The sequence below is a fragment of the Malania oleifera genome, chromosome 9 (genome assembly GCF_029873635.1).
Source record: "Malania oleifera isolate guangnan ecotype guangnan chromosome 9, ASM2987363v1, whole genome shotgun sequence".
Lineage (NCBI taxonomy): Eukaryota > Viridiplantae > Streptophyta > Magnoliopsida > Santalales > Ximeniaceae > Malania > Malania oleifera.
Window position 1 is genome coordinate 46,591,252 of NC_080425.1, and position 27,249 is coordinate 46,618,500.

General features: G+C 37.2%; 1 protein-coding gene across 1 annotated transcript in view; it reads left to right on the plus strand.

Moving 5' to 3' along the window:
- The window catches only part of LOC131163798 (uncharacterized protein At5g49945-like), a 39,600-nt gene extending 12,982 nt beyond the window's left edge, over window positions 1–26,618 (plus strand). The window contains exons 2-3 of the mRNA XM_058120553.1: window positions 25,771–25,974; window positions 26,066–26,618. Of these exons, the coding sequence (XP_057976536.1) occupies window positions 25,771–25,974; window positions 26,066–26,296 (435 nt within the window). The 3' untranslated portion in view covers window positions 26,297–26,618. The remainder of the gene's footprint in view (window positions 1–25,770; window positions 25,975–26,065) is intronic.
- The last annotated feature ends 631 nt before the right edge of the window (window positions 26,619–27,249 follow it).

The window sequence follows — 27,249 nt, forward strand, 5'->3', positions numbered from 1 at the left end:
AGAGTGGAACTTGGGACGTTATGAATTTGCCGAGAGGGAAGAAGCTAGTTGGTTGTTAATGGGTCTTCTCAGTGAAATATAGAGCTGATGGGATAGTTGAATGATATAAAGCCAGACTCGTTGCAAAAGGGTTTACACAAACCTATGACATTGACTACACGAGACATTTGCACCAGTGGCAAAATTGAATACAGTTCAGGTCCTCCTGTCCTCGGCAGCTAACTTAGATTGACCACTACAGAAACTCAATATTAAGAATGCATTTCTAAATGGCGAGTTAGAAGAAGAAGTCTACATGACGATACCATCGGGTTTCAGTAAGAAAGGTGAAGAAAATAGAGTATGTAAACGCAAGAAGTCATTGTATGAACTCAAGTAATCTCCCAGAGCATGGTTCGACAAATTTGCGAAAGTGATAAAGAATCAAGGATATCGACAAGGGCAATCAGATCACACTGTGTTCTTCCAAAGTCTGAAAGTGGTAAGAAAACAATTCTAATAGTGTATGTTGATGATACAATCCTAACTGGTGATGATACCGTGGAGATGGAAAGATTAAAGAAAGACCTAGCTGTTGAGTTTGAAGTTAAAGATTTGGGACAAATGCGCTACTTCTTGGGAATGGAAGTTGCTAGATCAAAAACAGGTATCAATGTCCCTCAATGAAGGTATATCCTTGATCTCCTAACCGAAATTGGCATGCTTGGATGCAAACCTAGTGAAACCCCTATTGAAGCAGTAAAGAGGGTCGAAGATTGTGGAATACCAGTTGAAAAGGAGAGGTATCAGAGATTGGTTAGTAAACTAATTTACCTATCGCATACTAGGCCCAACATTACATTTGCAGTAAGTGTGGTGAGTCAACACATGCATTCACTGAAAAAGACTCACCTAGATGCTGTGTATAAGATCCTCAGGTACCTCAAGGATTCTCTGGGCAAAGGACTCTTCTTCAAGAAATGGGAAATCAAGGAAGTAGAATTTTTCACAGATGCACGTTGGGCAGGATCAACAGAAGATAGAAGGTCTACCACCGGATATTGCACCTTGTTTGGGGAAATTTGGTAACTTGCAGGAGCAAAAAATAGAATGTAGTGGCTCGAAGTAGTGTTGAAGCTGAATTTAAGACAGTTGCACAAAGGATATGTGAAGGACCGTGGTTACGGAAACTCTTGGAAGAATTACAAATTTCGGTGAAATTCCCTATCAAACTCTATTGCGACAACAAAGCAGCCATCAGTATCTCTCTCAATCTAGTTCAACATGACAGAACTAAGCATGTAGAAGTGGACCGACATTTTATCAAAGAGAAGGTTGAAGAAGGAACCATCTGTCTGACTTATGTACTTACCAAGGAACAAACTGTAGACATCTTTACTAAAGGTCTAGCCCGCCAGAGCTTTGATGATTTCATTTGCAAGTTGGATATGATCAATATCTGTTGGAATTGGTGTGATCCCAAGAGGTTTGGGGGGGGGGGTGAATTGGGTTTTAAAAACTTTTCGACTAAATTAAACATTTACGCCGATTCACCACATATCATGTCCCATTCAATGTACACGTGTGTATGTAAAATAATTTTAGCAATGAAAGTAAACATACACGTGCGTAGTATATCTTATTTAAATCAAAAGTGTGTATACAAATAATTATGACATTAAACAAACATTCATACACATGCTGAAATTTAAGTGCAGGAATTTAAATAAGATAGAGAGAGAATGACACACTGATTTGTTAATGAGGTTCGGCCGATATTGACTACATCCCCGCCTTGGGCATACCCCCCAAGGATTCCACTAAACTTGCTCACTTAACCGAGCGGAGCAAGACCCGTTTACATCCTCTCCTTACGGAGTGAGGAAAACCCGAGCTCAATTACTAGGTTGAGCCGAACTAGTCTCACTTATGGGGTCGAGACTCCCCAGTTCAATTTCTGAGCTGAACCAAACTGGTCTCACTTACGGGGTTGAGACTCCCTAGTTCAATTAACGGGTTGAACCCAAGTAGTACATTAAAACCATTTTTTGTACATGAAAATGCTTCTGAAAAATACAAGCAGAAATGTACACAATAAAGCTCAAAATACATGCACTCTAATATGATATAAAATATGTGCTCAATAGAGTAAGGGTGTTTAAATAATTAATGCACACAAATGAAAACATGAAAATGATTATTATGTTCTCTAATAAAGATTTTTGCTAATAAAAATGTTTGGAGAAACTGGAGTTCAAGTTCAAGAAGATATTTGTGCAATAAAAGATTTCTTCCAAAAAAAGTGTTTATCAAGAAAATAACTGGAAGAAATATTAAAGCTGCTCTCAAAAATGATTTTAATAAATGAGGTTGCAAATGAGAGTAAATGTAAATGTGTGTAAAATAAATGCCCAAAGTAAAATATTTTCTTCAAAACGATTTTCAAAAAATAATAAAGAGAGTTGGAGAGTGTAAAAATTTACCCCAAGGAAAAGATTTTTTGCAATGAAATCAGTTTGGGGGAACTTTGATTAAGAAATAATTTGAGAGGTTTTTAAAGTTAATCAAAGTTACTAATCTGGAGTAATGAGGGGGTATTTATAGATTTTATAAAAATTATGACCGTTGGGGACATGCTCGGTATTTTGAAAAAAATTAATGACGTCTTAGCCCTTAAAAAATTTTCAACTCAAGAGGTTTCAGGTGACTGAACTTTAGTTCGGTCGCCCGAATAGACTCAGCTCAAAAAGCCATTTTTAATGGTTTGGGTGCCCGAGTTCAAGCTCGGTTGGCTAAACAAAAGTTAGAAACTTTCTATCCGCGGTTCGGGTGCCTGAAGCTAAGTTCGGTTAACCGAACACAAGTGTTCAGTTGCCTAGGGCCTATTTTGAACTAAAGTGTTCGGTAGCCCGAGTTGGTGAAAAGTGCTCTGACATAGGTTCGGTCGCCCGAGGGCGATAGGATCATTTCTGGTTTGGTCACCTGAAACCAGGCCAACCCGCTGACTTCTCAGCAGTTCGGGCGCCCGAGGTGTTTTGAACACCAAGGGTTCAGTCGCCTGACCTCTCATAGTTTTGCCTTTGTGGTCCAATTCATTTTCAATTTGATCCTTTGATTGAGCAAGTTATTACGGGGACTGTTTGTGCATATGTGTAGGGACCTAAGGTCTTTTCTAAGGCCGTTTTGAGATAGTCCCAAAAATTCGGCATCGGTCAACTGAAGGGTGCCCTAAGGTCATTCGGTCCCTGTGATCAATCTACAACATTTCTGAGCATACAAGACATATCATGCAGATGTATGCATTATTATAGACTAAGATATAAAAATTAAATGCATATACAAATTAAAATGAACGTCTTCATCTTTTGCTCTTCAGTTTTCATGGAATACGCCGGATAATATGATCTTTATGTTCCTCCAAGCTTCCATGTCCTTTACCTCATGTGTGTGTTGAATCATGAACCTATTCAAAAACACTAAATGCACACGAGATACTTGTGCTTTGTCAGCATCAAAACAGGGATCGGACTCAAAAAATCAACAATCTCCCCCTTTTTGATGATGACAAACGCACTAGAGTAAAATAGGTACAGCCTGAAAAGGCTCCCCCTAAGAATATGCATAATTGAAAGTATATATAGTAAAATTCAAGCATATTAAGATAGAAGACAATACAAATGATCATGCATTTAATTTTAGCATTAAAGCGCACGCTTAGGCAATTTTCCCTATGATTAACCCCTAACAATTTTCCTTTCGGTCATTATTATTTTGCTAAAAAACATTCTCCCCCTTTTGACATCAGCAAAAAAGGCCAAGTTAAGTGAAAAACATTTTGACATTTAAAACAGACTTAGCAAAGAGAACTCCCTTTTTAAAAAAAATATATATTTTAAAGAAAACTCTCCCTCTTTTTAGTATAGATTATGGGCATAAAAATTTAAATTGTTTTATAGGTATAGCCATTAAACATACAAAACAGTTTAACTGGTCATTTAAAAATTAAAATGACATGTAAAACATGGCTAGACTAGAAATATAGACAAACCATTTTAGTTTAAGTACAATGTAAGTCCCCGCAAAGATTAGAATTTAAGAACATGCGGCATATAAAAAGTAGGTTTGAGCATAAATATGATCTAACTAGTTCACATGCATTTCATGTAAGTCAATGAACCAGTTATGTAACACCCTTTTTTCTTTTTTTTTAAATAAAATTTTATGACACAAGATTTTAACACAGAAAAGCACAAGTCATGAAAGCATTTAAGCCCATAAGCAAGAAACAAGATGTATTCTATATAAGTTCAATTCTTGCTTTTGAAAATGTATAAATATATATATATATATATATATATGTATGTATGTATGTATAAAAATATATATATATCCCCTTATGATTTTTATTTACCGCAGGGGGTTTATGCTTGTTGAAAGAGAAACTTTAATTTAAAACTCAAGCAAACATTATTTTTCTAGTTTATCATTTAAGCATAAATCACAGAGTACCGGAAAAATGCAGCCATATAGATCCAAAGATATTAAATAAATTTAAAATAGGGATCATATGGCAAAACCTAAGACAGATGTGGCTAAGAAGTATATTTAAAATCAAAATTTTTAATAAAATCATTTCGTTTAAGCACAAGCCACAATGAATTCAACAACAGAACTAAGCCAAAAATTTGGTGAGCATAACAAGATAGAATTTTAGCTTAAGATGCTCCCCCTATCAATTTGATTAAGTGCTTAGATTCTGCAACTACTTATACTGATGCTGATTATAAAAGTTCATTAAGAGTTCAAACAGTATAAGTACTCTTTTCAGATTTTACTGGATATATGTTAGACTAATAAATCTTACCAGTAAAATTTCTATAAACACATATGCGCTAAAAGTCAAATAATAAGTCAAGCATGGTGTTCATGTGTACCTGGAACAATCCATATCAAAGATATTCACTAGAGATATGATATGATGTTCAAGGTATTTAGAAAGGCTTAGGACTCAAAAGGTAGAAACAATAGAAATAATGTGAGTCCATGGGTCAGGTGATTTATAATTCTTATCTTAAGGATGGGGCTTATGCTCCTTGGTATAGTCTCAGACACACATAAGTGCGTTTACGATCAAGGATGAATTTTATTCAAACACATTCATCACATGTTCATCCTTCTAAAATATTACTCAACATGCAAGAGATTATAGGCATTAAGCTCTTATTTCTTTTTTCTAAAAGTGGGGCTTAAGCTCCCCTTGTATATTTGCATGCACACATACTTGCATTATAGCTCAAGGATGATAGTCTTTTTAGAACGGTCCTTATATATTCATCATTTTTAAGGATTTCAGCATGCAGCAAATATTAATCATTCAGCATATAAGCATGACATATTGCATTTCAATTTAATGCATGATAGCCAAATAAGGCTATGCTCAGAGGTAATGCAATAGGGGTTCAAAAAGGATGACGCAACTCACAACACAATGAGTGTGTGCAAAATGAAAAACTCCTCCTAAGTCATGCAAATTCCCTAGTCAATGGACCATCATCAAAATATGGGACGTTCAATTTTAAAGGGATGCTGCTCTACCATTTGGGTTCGGAGTGAAAGTACATAACCCAAAGAATTTGACCAAATGGTGTCCATGAACTAAGTTCATCCTAAGACACAAACTACATTTGTACATGTCTTCAAAATATATAGTAGTTTGGATTTTACATGTACTAACCTATGCAATTACTGTGCATCCTAGGAAGGGAAATGTGTTGCTTATGCTAATCAAAAATTGATTTCACTAAGTATACTAGACAGTATAAGCAGTCCTTTTAATGCAACTATATGGTTATCTGTTAAGGCATTTTATCATATGTTCAGTATAGTCTTCCCTATATATTATTGTGCATGCGTTTTTAACTACGAATGAGAATAAATATTCATTTATCATTCACTCATCCTTTCAAAAACATTTGTGCATGCCATAACTAATTATCTTGATACATGGTTTTATTTTGGAAAAAATTATACCTAAATTTCGGCAGCATTTTGTCTGTAAATTGGACATTTTCCCATTTTTCCATGTACCTAAAACCTGATAGATTCAAGCAAGCAATATAAAATAATCTGCGTCATGCAGATACCATTCAGTTAAAGGCATGCGAGAACTTATATTCACTACGAGCATGCAATTCTCATCAATTGCATCCGCCATGCAGGAGGTATTCTAGACTAAGCATGCTATCAGGTAGTTCAATCAATATATCAAATAAAATATAAACTATCCATACTAAGATATAATCATTTTGCAAACAATGGACAGTTGCATTCAGCTCAAACAAATCATCCAACTATTAAGCACAAATTTGAAATGTTTATTGGATGAATTTTAAGGAACTCCCCCTCAATTAAATAACCTAAGCATTTTTATCTTATGCTCTTAATTTTCATCATTTTATGCTTAGCTCTAATCAATAATATCTAACAGGGGATGAGCTATAGGTGCATTTGAAAATATTTAAATTTTTTAAGTTCAATGATGAGTTTAGGATTATACATGACATACCATAAGGTTGATTTCCTAAAACTCAAAATTATATGATGGACAAAAGTATGCTATATTTAAGGTTTTTAAATTTAGGCATGTATATAGCATCAATAATCGTATGACAATTAAAACACTTTGTCCATTTGAATGAGATTTATTTAAGCATGCTTATGATGTTTAATTCAAAAACTGATAATGATATAAGCATGTACTAGCCAGAATTATCATATATTAACCAATCATAGTTATATGTATATATATATTAAGATTAGATTGGAAAAGATCATTAAAACTCATATGTTGGCTAGATTTTCTTAGGGGTCCGGATGTAGATATGATAAGTCCCCTAAACTGTCCTAGAGTCAGAAACATATCCATATTGTTCCCTAAGTTCATCCAATAGTAAAGCCCCATCACAATCAAACTCCCTAAGACCATTGCTTTCATTATCTGATAGTTCCCCCTTATTTCATCCCTCCTTTCCTTTGCTAACCCCATCATAGTAGTTGCGCATCTTTTCCTTAGCATTTATGCCTTGCACAATAATTAACTCTCCTTGTAGATTTCTCTTTAAAATCTTTGACACTACCTCACCAGAGTGCTGTCCTTTTTGCTTTGAACAAAATTTTCATATCCGCCCCCATTTGTGCAATCTTTCGACGAGTATAAACCGTGGGATCCTTAGATCCCTTTGCTTTAAGGTCTGAGGCATGAGATACCCTACCCAAAACACCATCACCTTTGTAAACCTTTGCTGCACCATCTGTTTGCTGCAGAACACAATCATTGACCAAAACTCCAGAATTGTTTGAAACAAGACTTCATCGCCTCTCTCTCTTTAACCCTTTCAGTACTGTTGCTTCTTCTGATAAATATGGAAAACCTTTTCACCATCAAGAATCTGCTTTGAAACTGAACATTGCAGGGTATTGTTCGTACTCAGAATTTGCTCGGAAGGCTGAAAAGCTGTTGTGTCCCTTTGCTGCAGCATCTGTTTGCTGCAGAACGCAATCATTGACCAAATCTCCAGAATTGTTTGAGACAAGACTTCATCACCTCTTTCTCTTTAACCCTCTCAGTACTGTTGCTTCTTCTGATAAATATGGAAAGCCTTTTCGCCATCAAGAATCTGCTTTGAAACTGAACATTGCAGGGTATTGTTTGTACTCAGAATTTTCTTGGAAGGCTGAAAAGCTGTTGTGTCCCTTGTCTGTCGACAGCGATTAATGGGAGAATTCTGGTTTTGAAATGCAGGAAACTTCTGCTCTTTCTCAACCTGACCTCCAACATCTGGTAACTGCTGCTCTCGCTGAGAGGATCCTTCCATAACATCTTCACTCAAGTACTCTGTTGAGATTTTGATTAAATGAATGACCTAATTTGAAGATAGGTCTCTCCCTCCACATACAATAGAAATCAAATATATTCTAATGACAATAATACCCATACCCATACTTGTCCATACTAACTCTCATTAATTAACATACTAACACACTTAATAATAATAATACTAAAAGACATAAATAACCTCTAACATTCCCCCTCAAGCTGGAGCATAAATGTCATATGCTCCTATCTTGTTACAAATAAATTTAACATGAGTAACCCCCAAAGCTTTGGAAAACAAATCAGCAAGCTGCATATCAGACTTCACATAAGTGGTAGTAATGAGCTTCTGCACAAGCTTCTCCTGAACAAAGTTACAATTAACTTCAATGTGTTTCGTCCGCTCATGAAAGGCCGGGTTGGAGGCTATATGAAGAGCATCTTGATTATCATGCATCAAATTCATGGGCTGAGAATATGAAAAACCCAATTCTTCCAGCATGTTCTTTAACTAGACAAGCTCACAAGTAGCATAAGTCATAGCTCTATATTTTGATTTAGCACTTGACTTGGCCAACACAGTTTGTTTCTTACTCTTCCAACAAACCAAATATTAACAACCAAGATATAGTACCCAGTGGTGGATCTCCGATCGGAAGGTAGCTTGGCCCATTTTGCATTTGTATATCCATGAATATAAGTGTGACCCTAATCTTGATATAAAAGACCTCTCCCAAGTACACCCTTGAGATGTCTCAAGATTCAAATTACTGCGTCCCAATGACTTGTCCACAGAGAATCTAGAAATTGACTCACAACACTTGTTGCAAATGATATATCCGGTGCCGAGTGACTCTTAGATTATACAAATTTCCAACAAGTCTCTTGTATTGTCCATGATTAGGCAGCAAATTCCCTATATTTGGCATTAACTTGCTGTTAGGATCCATGGGTGTATCAATCGGTTTGGATCCCAACAATCTAGTTTGATCCAATAGATCAAGAATATACTTCCTCTGTGACAAAACTATTTTCGTATCCAAGAAGTATTTCAACGGTCCCAAATCTTTGGTTTGAAAGTTAGTTTGTAGAAAAAGCTTGAGACTTTGAATACCTTTATCATCATCACTTGTAATAACAATATCATCCACATAAATAACAAGAAGGATCCTACCCGATGAAGTATGATGATAAAACACAAAATGATCCATTGCATACCGTTGAAGACCAAGCTCAAGTACTATAACACTGAAACGACCAAACCATGCTTTTGGGAGATTGTTTTAAACCATATAGAGCCAACACACTAAGCCTGATTGCCCCTAAGCAACAAACGTAGGTGCTTGCTCCATATAGACCCCCTCCTCAAGATCACCATGCAAGGAGGCATTTTTCATATCTAATTGATGTAGAGGGTCAGAGGTTGGTGACAAGTAGTAGCCAAGGAGATGAACAGATTTATTGATGTAAGTTTGGCAACTAGAGAAAAGGTGTCAGAATAATCCAAACCATACACTTGAGTATACACCTTAGCAATGAAATAGACCTTTAGATGAGCCACAGAACCATCGGGGTTAACTTTCATAGTCTACCCAATGACAACCAACCACAGATTTTTCAGGAGGAAGAGATACCAAGTCCCGAGTGCCATTGTCTTGTAAAGCATTCATCTCTTCAACCATAGCATTTCTCCACATTGAGTGAGCTAAGGCTTCCAAAACAGATTTAGGAAGGGCAGTAGATGATAGAGCAATAACAAAACAATAGTAGGAGGGTGATAAGAAGTCATAACAAACATAGTTGGAGATGGGATGTTGGGTACATGTGCGTTTACCTTTCCGAACAGCAATGGAAGGATCAACATCATGGGAAATATGATCATCGGATGAGGAAACCAAAGGCTTGGTAGTAGAAGCTAGAGGGGATTGTCTTCCTTGGAGCCGCCGTCGTGAATACACTTGCAAATTAGGATGATCAAGATGATGAGAAGTACTCAAACTACATGGAGACTCGGATGGTTGGTTGGGCAAGGACAACAAAGTAAAGTTTGGAAGATTAGGTAGAGGAAGAGACTCATTGAGCTTAGAACCACTTAGGGACTGGGTGTAGTAGGGTGTAGACTCAAAAAAGGTGACATTTGCAAAAACAAAGAAGCGATGCAGCATAGGGCTATAACAATGAGACCCCTTTTGGGTAATTGAGTAGCCTAGAAAGACACATTTTATAGCATGAGGATCCAACTTATCCACCCTAGGAGTTAGTTGATAAACAAAGGACACACACTCAAATATATGAGGAGGGAGAGAGAATAAAGTAGAGTTAGAAAAGAGAATGGAGTAGGGAATTTTACCACTAAGAATAGAGGATGGCATCCTGTTAATCATATAGCAAGCAATAAGTATAACATCACTCCAAAACACTTTAGGTACATGCATTTAATAAAGTAAGGTGCGAGAAATTTCAAGGATATGTCTATCTTTCCTTTCTGTAACCCTATTTTGTTGAGGAGTGTGGGCATAGGATGATTGATGGACAATATCAATCCGAGTCATATAAGTAGTGAATTATGAACTGAAATACACTTTAGCATTCTCACTTTGAAGTATTCGAATTGGCAAACCAAATTGAGTTTTTATTTAAGAACAAAAGGCACAAAATATATGAAATAACTCAAAACGATTTTTTTATTAAGTATAGCCAATTCATTCTTGAATAATCATCCACAAAAGTAACAAAGTACTAGAAACCCAACTTGGACACAACTCTACTAGGATCCCAAACATCAGAATGGATTGACATGAAAGGGCTTGCAGCCTATTTATTGACTCAGGAAGCAAAAGAGACACGATGGTGCTTTCCTAATTGATAAGACTCACAATCAAGACTAGACACAGAACTCAAATCAGGAACATGATGTTTCAACTTATCCAGCAAAGGATGACCAAGATGACCATGAATTTGGAGTGGTGTGGCAGCAGCAGTGCAGGTGGTAGGAGATAGCAACTCAAAGTGATAAATTCCAATAGCTTCATGCTGTCTGCCAATTGTCTTTCTCTTCTCCAAATCCTGAATAACCAAAAAATCAGGGAAGAATGTTACTGAACAATTCTTGGATTTAGTAATCTTGCTAACAGACATAAGATTGAATGGAAACTTGGGTATATACAAAACCTAAGGAAGAGAAATAAATGAAGTGGGATTTAGTCCCAATTTCCTAGACTGCAGTGGCGGATCATTAGCTAGAGTAACACAAGGTAAATTTGTAGGATATTGAAGAGTTGAGAAGAAATTAGGTATACCTTTGATGATCCAAGTGCTAGGACGAGAAGTACTAGATCACAGACATACTGTGGGATTACTTGTTTGGGCAAGAGATGCAATGATAATAGAAGCTTGTTGTGATGCTTGCTCTTGCTGGAACTAGGAATACTCTTCCTCTGACATGGATATAGTATGTTGCCCCCGACTCGGCCCTAAAGGTGTGGAGTTGATGGTGGCTGCATTTGCTACCCCCAAAGGTGTAAAGTTAGTGGTGGTTGCATTGACAGCACGTGAAGGTCTACCGTGAAGATCCCAACACTACTTGATAGTATGATTACTTCGTCCACATTAAGTGCACTTGCAATGAGTGCCTCTACCTCGCCCATCTCTACCAACACGACCACTCGAACCACCTTGATAACTTTTGCAGTTGTTTCGTAGAGAACTAGAATCACCCTGTGTAGCAAAGGCTGTTCTCTCAGAGTCAGATGCAAGAGTAGGAGAATGTTTGCTAAAGGAAGCACAAAGGACCCGAGAATAAACATTGGCAGATGATGGCAACTTTGCAGTATTAAGTATCTAGGACCGGACTGCCTCAAACTCGGGTCTCAAGCCCGCTGGAACCCGAAAAACTATCATCTACTCCCTCTACTTCTGCATCTCACGAACATTAACGGTTATAGGTTGCACGGTGTTAATTTCCTCATGAATATGTTTCATCTTTCCAAAATAACCTGCAATGCTCCTATCTCCTTGCTGTAATTGAAAGTACTCCTAGGATAAATCATACATACGTGTAATGTTACTAGAGTATAGAAGCTTGGCATGATCCCAAATCTCCTTGCACATATCTAGATGCATACACATCCGTGCAATCTGTGGCTCCATCGAGTGGTTCCACAAGAGGGAAACAATCAAGGCATCTTCTTGAGTCCATACTTCTTTTCTCTTCTGATCAGAAGGATCAGATTGGTGAAAGTGGTTAGATTTTCCTAATCCTACTACGTAAGCTCAAACAACTTTAGACCATTGAACATAATTCTTTCCATCCAACTTTTGAGTCATTATCCGTGGCAACATATTTTTGGGATTCATAAATTCTCTCCCAACACACAAACTTCGGCCACACCAATGTCAAACAAGAAGAACAATCAAAGCTAATCAAGACAATTACAAACTATGTGAAGCACCAACACAACCACGGATGAGGTGAACGTCTGACCAACTGATATAGCACTGCCACAACCTCACAACTTAACTTACAAACACTGCTGCTACTCCAAGAAACTCACAAAGAAGCCTTTGCAAACACCAAACAAAAACTAATAGATTACCACGAGTGCATGGTCGAAAAAGGTTGGATCTTTGAGCAAAAAAACATGCCCAACAACGTGATAATATTGTCTTGAGAAGGAATCAGAACATGGCAGAGGAAAAAAAATGAAAATGGTGGCTGAAAACTCTCTCACACGCCGGTGCATGGAGGCGTGTGGAACAATTACTGGTGATGGGGTTTTGTGGGGGTAGGCTTCGTAGAGTTCAGTTTTTGGCTGTATGGTTGGTTTTGTGAAATAATGAAGGGTGGAGGTGGATCTGAGAAGGGCAGCAACTGAAATGTGTTTTTCGGCGACGGCTTAGTATGATAGGGTTTAGGTTGAATCATGCTTTAATACCATGTTGAGATTTTGATTAGATGCAAGGTCTTAAATTTTGATTGACTAAAATTTCGAAGCTTTTAACTTATGGAAATTTGGATGGAAATTTTGATTTTGATTTGATAAAATAATGAAAATCAATAATAAAGCATGGAATTCTTCTATGAAACTTTAGAAATGGTTAATAAACAGAATAATGTAAGTTTTAGTACTAATATAGTATTAGTTAAATACATCTATGCTCTGAGTGGAAAAGTTGTAAATTATATGTATCAAATATATATGTTTGTAATATAATGTGCACTAAACTATTTAGTTAATACAAATGACATTCATAAATTATTTAAACATTTTTTATTATACAAATAATGATAATTTAGACATGAATGATTTAATAAAATGTTATTGTAAGTTTATTTTTACATATAATTTCAAAAGCCCTCGAAAATAATCTTTTGTTTCAATAAAAAAAAAAAAAAATTAAGAGAGAAATTTCACTTCACTCCTAAACCTCTCATTTTATTTTTGAGGAAATTTCATTCTATAGATAAAATTTCAACAAGTTTCACTAAAATTTTGAGATTTTGATAAATTTTGAATGATCCGTTGAGATTTTGACGGAAATTATATACGATGAAAATCAATTGCCATTTTGATTTTGAGGGTGATAGAAGTCGGAAATTTTGACAATTTCTTGGAAATTTAAGACCATGATTAAAATGAATGACCTTACTTGAAGATAGGACTCCCCCTCTATTTATAATACAAATCAAATACATTCTACTGGCAATAATACCCTTACTAACTCTCACTAGTTAACATACTAACATAATAATAATAATATTAAACGACATACATAACCTAAACTATTTGATCCATCACTCCCAGCCAGACTTCCTTGGTCGTTAGAAACTCCATTGGAAGGATCCTTTTGGGTGCTAATTCTATTGAACATTTCCTTGAACATTTACACCAACCTCTTGGGACTGTTCCACATTATTCAAACAATGTGCCCGTTTAAATGAATGGGCCATCTGAGAATAACCCAACTTAGAAGAAACTTCCTTTGTTCCCAAAGGATGGCTCAATTTGTTCTTACCAACACTATGGGCTTGTTCAATAGGTTGGCCCGACTTAGTTAAAAAAGAAACTGCTCCTTTTTCAGTAACTTGGCCTAGGTCGAAGATGAAAACAAAACAACTTGGCCCAATATTCTTTGTTTCATCTTCCCCAAGCACAGCCCTAGCTTCTTCTGGTAGCTTCCACACTCCTTTTGGAATCCTAGATACCTAGACTCTGTGGACATTCTTCTCTGGCTGAACAGCTGTTGTTCTGGCTGATTAACAGCGACTGCTGCTGACTTGGGAATCTCAGACGAGTTCATCTGAGGCACACTGACACACCTACAACACCTATCTTCCCTATAGGCTGCCATAACTTTATGTTCAGAATGGGCTTGATGATTGCGACCCTCACCTCAATCTATAAAACCTTCCAGCACGACATGCCTCCAGGATCTGAAACATGGCTGACCATCTGCAACTATTTTCCCAAAATATATTCGTATCTCCTTCACCAGGTCATAGAAAATACCTGCGAGGTTTCGCCATCCCTCACCTTTTGTGCGACTGGGGAATGAACACAGAACCTCCTATGATTCCAAACCAATCCTAACTACAGGAACTTCCCACTTCCGTCCACCTAATCGACTGTCAATAATTTGTGATACCCTTTCGAAAACTCCAAAACCCCTCTCCTCCAACCAAAATCTGGCAACGAGCAGAGATGAGCTCCCCTCACCCTTGTCCAAATGCAGATTGAAGGATTTCCTTCCATTGAATCGCTCGGCTTGTCATACCCTAAACCAAATTTCAACGCAGCGAACGCATGAGAGGGGAAGAGGAACAGTATCATGAGGGGGAGAGGGTGAAGGAGAGATGGATAGGGCCATCTTTAAAACCATATCTCGCGTTTTCAGTACCAGTTCAATCAAATATTATAATGAACAAAACTGAAAGATCAAATTTTTTCACTTTTTCATTAATCACATGTGTGATAAATTAATGAGTAAAACAAAATAAATTCTAAACTCCATAGGCACATTAAACATACAAAAAATGCAATAAATTAAACATGTTCTATTATTTTATTTGCTAAAGTAATAAATCTAATAAATTTAGAGTCTTAGACCAACAAGTTATATTGTATAACTATAACTTAAGGTGCAAAATTGTAATATTTAACCATAAAATCTATCATTTAATAAATAAGGTATAAAAACTTGAACACGGAAAAAACTAGAAAGAAAGAAGATTGCAGTTGAAAATACAGAAAAGAAATACCAAATTACTAATACTGTAAAAATATGTATTTTTTTTTTAACAAAATAATGTTCATATCAAATTCTTAATTGATGCATCTCTTGTAAATATTAATAAAATTAAATAACTTCTGTATCATTTATGATATTATAATCTTCTTTCCCCTTCAGAGATAGCGTACCAAGGATCTCTTATTGAAAGAGGAAGGAAGAAGAAAAATGAGAAGAAAATGTATGTGTGTGTGTGTGTATGTATATTGCTGTAACATTCCTGTAGTGGTTACGGTTGTAGTGGCCATCGCGTAATGGTAGCGGTCCATAACGGCTGCTATGAATGAATTTTCTTCCCACTAATTTAGCGGGGTGTATATATGATGGTCGAAGCCTCTCTTTAAAACCATGAGCATAAGCCTACCTCCTTTTGGTAGGTAATTTCACTTTTTCTCACATCTCTTGAAGATGGGATCCCAGATTCCTTGTCTTTAAATTTAGGTCCAAGAGGGAGACAAAGTTAGGTTAAAGGAAAAGATCCCAGTTTGTGGTCCAAGATGCCTACAAGGACAGTCCCTCTGTGCTGTCTCCCATTCCCAAATTGACTTTCAGCCCCAAGATTGCTCTGAGGCAGAGGAGAATATACCTTAAATTGAGTATTTTCTGAGTATCCGCTGCACAGATAGCAATGTATCATTAGCATGCTGGAGGTGCAATATCTCCTCTTCCTTCCTCCCCACTCACAGGCCTCTAATCACCCTCTAGTCTTAAATTCTCAGAAAATACTTATTTTCTAAAACAAAAAAAGTAATTTGGAGAAACAATTTTTGAAATAAGTACTTATTTAAGTGAAAACCAAACACTATTTATTGACAAGTACTTAATTTAAGTACTTTACTTTTTTTTTTAAGACATTCAATACCCCCGTGGGGGGGGGGGGGGTTGAATTGTTGGAGGAGATTGCCCACAATTGTGTCAATCGGCAACAAACGGGTCATGTTGCCGACCCCTCCTAGTGGGCTTAAGGCTTGGTTTGTTGTTATTGTTGTACATGCTTCTCGGGTCCATATTAATGACTGAAGTTAGTTTGGTACTCTGCAAACAAATTAGATTTGCCTTCCAAAATCTAAAGAAAATTTAAATCATGGCCCACCTTTTCATATTGTTTATTCTCTAACATCCCACATTAAAAATCCTGTCAAACATAATGTCACAGAAGACTTGCCTTCCCTCTAATTCCTTTTGCTTTCCCCCATATATTTGGTTAATAGTTTACAGAATACTCCAATCTTTACAATTCTCTGTTGATACTGTCACAGTTACTGTTGTTCTTTTTCATGTTCAGTCTTTCCTCTTTTCTTCTTCTTTCTGTATCTTCAAGTAGCTTGCAGGTCCTCTTTGGAAATAAGTGTAATGGGAGCTTTTAGCGGGCATTTGAGGTGCAAAAAGGGGACTTCGCCTCCATCTTATTTGGGTTAATGTTAAGGGGCAGGTTTAAAGACAGGATTGTAATATTTGTCTCTCTTTCCTATCCTGAGCTTGGTTGCCAAAACATTGGAAGAAGTACAGAGGATATTTTTTTAGGTGGCAGTAGAGAAGAGTTTAAATATGATTTAGTGAATTAGGAAGTCATGAAAGAGCTCATCTGTGAAGGACTGGTAGCCAAAAACCTTTCCACCTTTAATGGGCTTTGTTGGGGAAATGGATATGGAGGTTTATGGTGAAGGAAGAAGAGTTATGGAGTGGAGTGGAAGGGGCCAAGTATGAACTGGACATTATTTGGTGGATGACTGAGGATGGTAGGGAACCACATAAGATGGGTTGGTGGAAAAATATTAGAGAAGGCCGGGAGTGCTTCTCGTGTCATGTTTCCTTTGATGTCAGGAATGGGGAGTTTTCTTTTTTGCTGATATTATAGCATGTGTGAGACTTCTCCTTACTAAACCTCATTGATTTGCTCTTGTTTGCATATCTTAAAAGAGGGGTGATGTGTGATGTCCCTTTGTTTCTTCTTTCTTTCCTTCTTTCTTTCTTTCTCTCTTTTTCTCTCTTTTTTTTTTTCCTTCTTCCTCTTCTTCTTCTCCCTTTTTTTTTTTTCTATATTTTTTGAGAAATGCATAGGTAAAGGAGTTGGAAATATTCTTAAACTTTCTTGAATTATGAGAAGTGGTTTTTGTTAGTTAGTTTGCTTGTTTGTTTGTTTGTTTGTTTTTTTTTTTTTTTAATGAAATCCTTCTACAATATAATAGCAGGGAGAATCAAGAAGATTTTGAAGCTTCTTTCTCTTGAGGGCCATTTGGAGAACAAAAGCCCCGCAAAGGTGGTTATTTTTCTCAGAAAGCTGCCCAGGATAAGATCTTTATGCAAGAATTTGCTGAAAGGGCAGGGTATACCATTGGCTAGTAGATGTTTTTTCTATGTAAGAGTGAAGATGAGACAGTGCATCATCTTCTGGTGGTTTTAGTTGGACTGGAAAACAATGGGGCTGTGTCTTGACTATAATGGGAATTCATTGGGTTCGGAGGGGCATCAATACTCAGGACTGTAAAAAAGTAAAAGAGCTAATCCCTTTGACTATTTCTTGGATTATTTAGAGGGAAATGAATTGTAGGGTTTTGCATAGTGCTTCTAGATTGATAACACTGTTAAAGGAATAAGAAGATAAGAAAGGATTGTTACGCTGCCATTGGCTTTGTATTCTGAAATGTTCATATTCATTCTAAAAAGTTGGCATTGGAGGGCTAGGATGTAGAGGAAATGCACCTTCAGGAGGAAGATACATAAAACTGCATCAAATCTAGGGGCTGCAAGTAGAAGGACTCCGCCAAATGAAAGAGCATTAATTGCATTGAATAATTGGGTAAAATGGAAGACCTAACTGCAATGATAGGTCTCTCCCTCTATTTATAATATATGTTAGTACAATACTAATGACCATAATACTCTTACTAACTCACACTTATTACTAATAAAAACCCTAACACTTAATAATAACATTAAATGACTAAATAACCATTAACACTCCCTCTTAAGCTGGAGCATATATATCATATGCTCAAAGCTTGTTGGAAATAAATTCACACGAGCACCTCCCAAGGCTTTAGTGAATTAATCAGCAAGCTGAAACTCAGATTTCAACATGAGTGGTTGTAATGAGCTTCTGTAAAAGTTTCTATTGAATAAAGTGACAATCAACTTCAATGTGCTTTGTCCGCACATAGAAGACCGGGTTGGAGGCAATATAAATAGCAGCTCAATTATCACACATCAATTCTATAGGTTGAGAATTTGGAAAATCTAGTTCTTTCAACATGTTCTTCAACCAAACAAGTTCACATTTAGTGTGCGCCATAGCCCTATACTTTGACTCAACACTTAACTTGGCCACCGCAATTTGTTTGTTACTTTTCCAAGATATCAAATTACCATTGACAAATATACAATACCCAGTTGCGGATCTTTGTTCGCAAGGTGGCCCAACCCAATCTACATAATGTGTATCCTTGAATATGAGTGTGACCTTGATCCTGATATTAGAGACCTCTCCCTAGTGTACCTTTGAGATATCTCAAGATGCGAATTACTGCATCCTAGTGAATTGCTTTTGGGGAGTCGAGAAATTGACTCACAATACTTGTTGCAAAAGATATATCTAGTCGAGTGATTGTGAGATAATTTAACTTTCCAACAAGTTTTCTGTACCAACCTGTGTAAGGCAACAAATCCTTACAATTGGGATCCATGGGTGTATCAACAGGTTTGGATCCCAATAACCCCGTCTCATCTAAAAGATCAAGAACATATTTCCTTTGTGACAAGACAGTTCTTGTACGAGATCTCGATAATTCTATACCCAAGAAGTGCTTCTAGTGGTCACAAATCCTTGGTCTAAAACTTACTTTGTAGGAAAAGCTTTAGGTCTTAGATGCGTCGGTCATCATCACTAGTGATCACAATGTCATCCACATATACAATAAGCAAAATCCTGCTAGATGGAGTGTGACAATAGAATACAGAGTGATCTACTGCACATTGACAGAGGCCAAACTCAAGTACTATTGCACTAAAACAACCAGACCATGCTCTTGGAGATTGTTTTAATCCATATGATGACTTCTTAAGCTGACATATTGAGCCTAACTCCCTTGAGCAACAAACCCAAGTGTGATGCAGGGTAGCATCAACGTTTTGTAGCCATGGGAGAATTTAGAAGAAATAGAAGAGAGGAAGAGAGGGGAAGGGAGGAGAGAGGAGATAGGGGGGGGGGGGGGGGGGAACTCACGCTTAATCAACAATTGCCTACAACATGGCTTTCACGCACTATTTATAAGAAAGTCTCTTTACATGAAATTACACATAAACCTAAAACTACATTACATTACAAACATACCTTTACTTTACACAAATATTAAAAACAACCCCCTACACATAACCCTATACTAATTAATACGAAACATACATAATAAACTACTAAGTTAACCTCACAATTCCTTAACCCAACTCTTGTTAATTGTTTTCCAGCAAGGATCTTCCCAAGGTCTACTTGTCCTACATCAACTCTCCCACAGTTAGAAAAAATTCAACCTCAAATTTTGAACTGTTGGAGGATCAAAACGAGAAGCAAACTTGGATTCTTTGAAAGCCAGCGGTTGAGTGATACAAGAAATCACGATCCTTTGGCAGCTTCATAGACTTGAATTGAGAGTTGGCAGCAATAAGCACATCGGGAATATGACGAACTGAACAATTGGAATGTCTTAAGGACTTTGGATGTCTTCAAACACATTAATTTCCTACCTTTTATTGTCTTCAAGCTGAGTAATTATGACTGATTCTTTGTCTTGGTTTATTGGTAGTGCAGACTTCAAAATGATTTTCTTCTCATTGTAGTGAAAGACGTGTTCTCATTTCCTTGAGTCACACCTAAATCATCCAAGCAAGGAGTACATGGCCAGTTTTCATAGGTAGGATATCACACCAAAATTAGCCAAATATTCACCCATTTGGATGGGAACCAAACATATTTCATAAACATGTACAATAGGGTTATCAACCCAAGGTATCACATAAGGCTTTGGGTGAGGTATTGGATGAAGCTGAATACAAATGACCCCATTTATGGAAACCACATTCATTGGACATCTTTCATCAATAATTTTTTTGCAAACTTTTTCTTCACATTTGGCAAAGGTGTTGAAAAGCTTGAAATTGCGCCCAAAGTTTGGCAAGTGACATTCTTTTTTCCTATAATTTGTCACCATGTTGCTGAATTATGCATATGCATATGCTGCAGCTATATATCACAACCCTTCAACACAATTTCCCACATGCCTTACTCCCAATTTCTCAAAAACTGTCTTTAATCTACCTTGATATTGATTGTCCTGCTGAAATGAAACAAATTCACAAAGAAAACTCACAAATTACAGCAAAAAAAACCTGATTTTTTATGCTGGCAGCAACAATTTCAAGGTTTTGTTTCAAATTTACCGTGCTTGCTTGCAATATGTTGTGTCCACAACAAAATATCTCCTTGTAGGTCAAAATATTGTGGAGAAAATCCAAAATCTAGTGGTTGAAGCAATTTTTTGAGAGATTGGAAATTGCAGAAAACTGTGGAAGTTACCTAGTTGCAAGTTGCCGGTGTGTGGGTGACTGGCGTGTGCCACTAGCAATGGTGCTTTGGTGATAACTTTTCAGGTGAGGGTAGATCAGGGGGTGGGGAATACAGTGGTGATGGCTGTATGTCAAAAGAACTCTGACAAGGGTGGATTTTGAAGGGGTCGGCAACTAGAGAAGTTTGACCTGTGCATGAAGCCACATGAATGGTCATTTAATGGAGATAATGGAATTGAAATAGGAGAAAAGATGGGGTAATTGAAAAAAACTTTGATACCAAATGATGCAAGGGCAATCAACAATTCAAATTTAGAAACAATTTCTTACAACATAGCTTTCACACACTATTTATAAAAAAATCTGTTTACATGAAATTACACAAAACCCATAAAACTACAATACATTACAAACATACCTTTATTTTACACAAATATTACAAACAATCCCCAAATACACATAATACTATATTAATAAGTACTAAACACACATAGTAAACTACTATCTTAACCCCGCAATTCTTTTACCCAACTCTTAATTGTTTTCCAGCAAGGATCTTCCCAAGGTCGGTCTTCTTTTCCTACATCAAGGTGGTTGCTCCATATATACCTCCTCATGAAGATCACCATGTAGGAAAGCATTCTTCACATCTAATTGATGTAGAGGCAAATGAAAAGTGGTGGCTACAGGGATGAACAAATGTACTGAGGCAAGTTTAGTGACTGGAGAGAATGTGTATGAATAATCCAAACCATACACCTGAGTATATCCCTTAGCAACAAGGCGGACCTTCAAACAAGCCACAGAACCATTAGGATTGACTTTCACATTGTACACCAGTGACGACCAACCATTGTGAGGTACCAAATCCCTAGTATCATTGTCATGTAGTGCATGCATCTCTTCAACCACCATTGCAGCCCTCCACGTAGAATGGGATAAGACTTCAGTAGTAGATTTTAGAAGAGCAACAAAAGACAGAGTACTAACAAATAAATAATATGACGGTGACGAAATCATATCAAACAAAATTAGGGATCGATTGTTGGGTACAAGTGCATTTACTTTTTCGAACAGCTATAGGAAGATTAACATTATGGGAAATAAGATCATCTGATGGGGGAACTAGAGGCACAGTAGTAGAAGCTAAAGGAGGCTCTCCTCCCTTGAGTCGTCGTGTGTATGCTTGCAAATTGGGATGATCCAAGCAATGAGAAGGACTCAAATTGGATGAAGATATATGAGAATTGAGCATAGATAGTAGGTTTGGATTTGGAAGGCAAGGCAGAAGAAGGGACTCATCAAGGTCAAAAAAACTCAAGGAATTGAAGTAGTATGGTGTAGACTCAAAAAAGGTGACATTAGCAAAGACAAATAATTGATGTAAAACATTGATCCCTTTTGAGTATAAGAATAGCCTAGAAAAATATATTTGATACCATGAGGATCCAACTTATTTGTTCCTAGGGTTAACCGATGGACAAAGGACACACAACCGAATATACGAGGAGGAAGGGAGAACAAAGGAGCCTTAGGGAAGAAAACTGAATATTGGATTTTACTGCCAAGGACAGAGGAGGACATTTTTTATTGATAAGGGAGCAAGCAGTGAGTATAGCATCACTCCAAAATCCTTTGGGGACATTCATTTGATATAATAGGGTACGGATGATTTCAAGAATATGTTTTTTTTCCCCCCCGCTCCGCAACTCCATTTTTTTGTGGAGTGTGGGCACAAGAGGACTGATGGACCATACTAGAATTAGTCATATAGTTATTGAATTGGGTACTAAAGTACTCCTTAGCATTATCACTACGAAGTATCTCAACTGGCATATCAAATTGAGTCTTTATTTGCAAATAGAAGACACAAAAGATATTAAACAACTCAGAATGGTCTTTTAGTAAATATAAACAAGTCATTCTAAAGTAGTCATCAACAAATGTAAGAAAGTACCGAAATGCCAACTTTGACGTGACACGACTAGGACCCCAAATATCGGGATGGACTAGCAATAAATGACTAATTGAGTTGTTTGTTGACTCGGGAAGCAAAGTGAACGCGATGATGTTTTCCTAATTGACAAGATTCACACTCAGGATTAGACATAGAACTCAATGTAGGAACTAGCTGTTTAAACTTGTCCTAGAACGGACAACCAAGGTGACCATGGATTTGAAGTGGTGTAGCTGCTATTGTGCAGGCAATTGGAGGAGAAGACGACTCAAAGTAAAGTCTACGAGCCTCACGTCTTGTGCCAATTGTCTTCCACGTCTTTAGATCTTGAATAACTATTGAATTAGGAAAGAGTGATAGAATAATTTAGTGACTTTGTAAGCTTGCTAACTGACATAAGATTGAAAGAAGATTTAGGAATGTACAAAGCAAAAGAAAAAGAGATGGAAGGAGTAGGGTTTACTGTTCCTATCCTCTTAGCAGCAATAGTGGACCCATCAGCAAGGGTAACTTGAGGTAGATTTTTTAGGATATTGGAGGTCAGAAAAGAAGTTGGTTGCACCTGCTATATGGTTAGTGGCAGCAGAATTGATAACCCAAGAACTAGTGGGAAAGATATTAGATGACATACAAACTATAAGATTACCTTTTTGGGCAAAACATGCAATGTGATAAGATGCTTGTTGAGACGATTGATACTGTAGAAACCTTGAATACTCCTTTGATAAAGTCACAGTATGCGGTTCACAAGTGACCAACGAGGGAAACAAACTTTTGGGTTTTGCAAACTCCATTCCAACACTCACAAACTCAGACCAATTATAACAAGATTAATCGCTTGAACAATCGGGGCAACCAAGAATAAGGTGAGCCACCATGAACAAGTCACAAATAAATCAGTACAAGGCTGCCACAGCACCAAAAACTCAGACGTAGCCCCGAGAAAGCAACACACAGCATTGGAACAATTGGAGAGGTGAACCACCAAAATTACCATGGACAAATCACCAACACTTATATAACACTGCCACAGCCTCACAAAAAGAGCTTATGAATACTACCATTGCTCCAAGAGAGTCACCATTGACTTTTACTAACACCAAACAACAACTAACGAATTACCACAAGTGCATGGTCAAAACAAAGATTGGATCTTTGAGCAACACACATGCCCAATAGCTTGATATTTTGGTATATGGAAGGATTAGAACACTGAATAAAAAAACACAGCAAATCCACTTTTTCAGTCCCAATAAACTCAATAACCATTGATGTAACAGCTTCATGAAGCATCAAATGACCACTCCTTGTGTGCCACACATGAGCAATTGAAAAAGGTGAGATTTTTGGACAAAAAACATCACAAAAAACTCCAACATGTTAATAGAGGGATTGGGTCACTGCTGGATGATTTCAGGTCAAAAACATGCCTGAAAGTAGCTTCATGCGCCGGCATGTGGGGTCTGCCCTGGCAGCCTTCGATTAGCACTTCACGGAGTGTGGGACACCTCCTGGAGATGGCATTTCAATGGGGGACAGATTGGCTGCGTCTCTGGGTGACTATGGTGTTGTTTTTGCAAAATCTTTAGTAGATTTTGTGTTTCTGAACTGGCAGTGTCGCCCAGGAAATTTCCAGCGGCTGGTCTAACTTCCGGCAGCTGCTGGCTGTTTTCAAGGGCTTATTATTTGGACAATTGTGTGCTCATGGTGCCTCATTTATATTACAGCCTTTGAAGAATATGAACCCCGTATCAGGACACTTGCACTGGTACTGTTCTATTTGATTATGATTTTTACTTTTTTTTTTTTGCTAGGTTGTTTTTGATTTTTACTTGGCACAATGAATAATGATGAATTTATTTACATGTTATTTTAAGCTTCCTATTTGGAGATTTACAGTAAGTTCTAGAACACTGGTCTTGGCAGAATATTTATTAGGTTCCCGTGCATGTACACTGTTCACATTGTTGATGTTTAGATTATCATAGTATTTTTATTTGAAATGCAAATTCTCTATTTTTTGATACTACTGGGGCAAGTATTTGTCTGCATAAGAAAAATGCAAACACAATTTCTACCATTAAATAAACATTTCAAGATTATCCAAATAATTACAGTTGATGCTTGTGCTGATTATCTTCTAAAAGTATAAAAGTATTCATATGAAAAATAGAACTAAATTATACTTCTTTCACACTTAAATCCATTAAGAATAGTAAAATCTTCAAAATTGAAAACTAAATGTGGGCATATCCTATTAAATTCTGTCATTTATCATGTGTACTGCATGAACAAACCTTGCCTCAATTGTACTCAGCCTGGATAATAGCCTTATGGTTGGGACTATTTTTCAGTGGTAGTGGCATTGATTTTGAACATGTAAGGCCAAACTTGTCATTTTAAAACAACTAATATTATATTAAACTATTATAGTAACAATCTAGGGATATGACTGCAAAGGAAATGGAATCCAAAGTGAGTATAATGTGTTTTTTAGAACTTTCAGGGAGGAAAATGCATGCCAGAAGTCATGGGGGGAGCTTTAGCAGTACCCTAAAAATGAATGGGAAGGTTAGGCAACACAATTTGAATCAAGGTCATCCTTTCTTCTTTGAAACTGCACCTTCTAGAACCTCATTTCGATTTTTTCACTGAATCCACATTCCCGCATCTTTAAATTTGGCACAAAGAGGTAAGCCTGAGGCTAGCGCAGGTTCGGCAAGCGTTATCCAATTCCAACCCCACATCCCAAAATCTCAATCAGGGCCTGCCCATTCTCTTCTCTGCCTCAATTGACCAAGGGAAGTTCATATTTAAACTTGAAACAACTACAGAAGGCAGGAAAGTACACCCACTATTCAAAAATTTTTCCTCCAGTTTGCAAAGAATTATTGTCATATGTTGATAACAATTGGGCCACTCTGGTGTCTTCCCCTACAAATTCTCCACCATACCTCTTGACCATGACAGTGCATCATTTATGGAAGTCATTTTCATAATTTCTTTTCTTTTGGCCTACTTCTCTTTTCTTAGTTTGTATTCTCTCCCCCTCTTGATTAATCTTCTTTTGTCTAAAAAAATTACCTTGAACTGGAGCTTGATGTTTCGTTCTTTACAGGTCTTTGGTGATAAAGCTTTTGAGAAATTTGGTAAGGGCTTCATCTCAATGCATTTCTCTGATCAACACTTGGGCACACATAAGAAGATGTTGTTGTTCAAGTTTGCTCTACCAGATGCCAATAACATGGCTGACATGACTCGGTTGGTTGCTCTTGTGCCTTATTACATTGATCTAATTGGGCGATACAAACTCAGTTCACAGGTGGGACTGATTATACAAGTCAATATTTTGAATCAACACCCCGTCAATATTAGTCCCCTCTTCCCCTCTCATTTGAAATTTGCAACTGCAGGCACGATCTAAAACAGAAGCAGCCAGATCAAAGGCTGCTCAAGAGGCTTACAAAGAGCTTCAAAATGCTAGGCAAGAAGCTTTCCAGAAGCGGAAAGCAGAGAAGAAAAAGATGGTGGAGGAGGCTGAGGCTAAGCTTACAGCAGAGGGTCTTCGCAAGAAAGAAGCAAAAGAACGTGCTCGCCAGATGAAGAAGGGAATGCCAAAAATGAAGATGACCCGAGCTCACTAAACTCAGTTCCATCGATGCTTCTATTTATTAGGTAGTCCTCATCCACATTTCCTGAAATGTTAGTTGACTTTTCATTCTTCCCTAGATCTGAACGATTTTTGTTTCGTCTCAACACTGTACTTTTAGCTGCTGGCACAATTTTTGGCTGTAGTTATCTATAGAATCACATCTTTGTAGGTTTTTGAGTGTAGTTAAAACTCGATGCAACAACCACATATTCGTAAGTTTTTGAGTAGGTGAATTCAACGTGAAAAGGACTATATATCTTGGCTGTACACATCAGGTGGCAACATTCAATGTATGTGGCAACGCTGTTTCTGCTTGTTTCTCTGCACATGAAATTATGATAAAAAGGGTGAGGAGTTCGAGGGTTTGGGGCGGGGGGGAGGAAAGATACATTCTCTATACTGAAAAAAGGTACAAAGAAACAGTGCTTGGAGCGTGCATGCGTGGAGCACAAGGTCTGTTCTCGCTTGGCAAAATCTTTTATAATTCTGAACTACCAACTCAACTTGTGTCGGTGTTTTGTTTTACTCAAATGGTGACATATAGGCTTTGGGCTTAACATCTTTGACCTTGGGAGTTCACATTTCTTCTGTTTTTCTTTTCATAATTGGTCGAACATATGGAGCACAAGGTCTGTATCGGCATGAGTGGAGCAAGACCCACTGAATAGGGTGTGCAAAATTTGGTTCAAACCGGAAAAACCAACCGAATTGAATCAATTTGGTCAATTTGGTTTATTTTTTTGGCTATTAAATTATTATTTGGTTTGGTGTTGGTTATGCCAATTTAGAAAATGAAACCGATCAAAAACCGAAGTTTTATGAAGAAGTTCGAAATATAACCCCTGCCTCCTGCCGCTCCGGCCCCTTTTTCTTATTAAATTATAGTTTGGTGTGGTGTTGGTTTTTCTCTGATCAAAAACCGGTGGTCGGTTTGTTTTGCCGCCA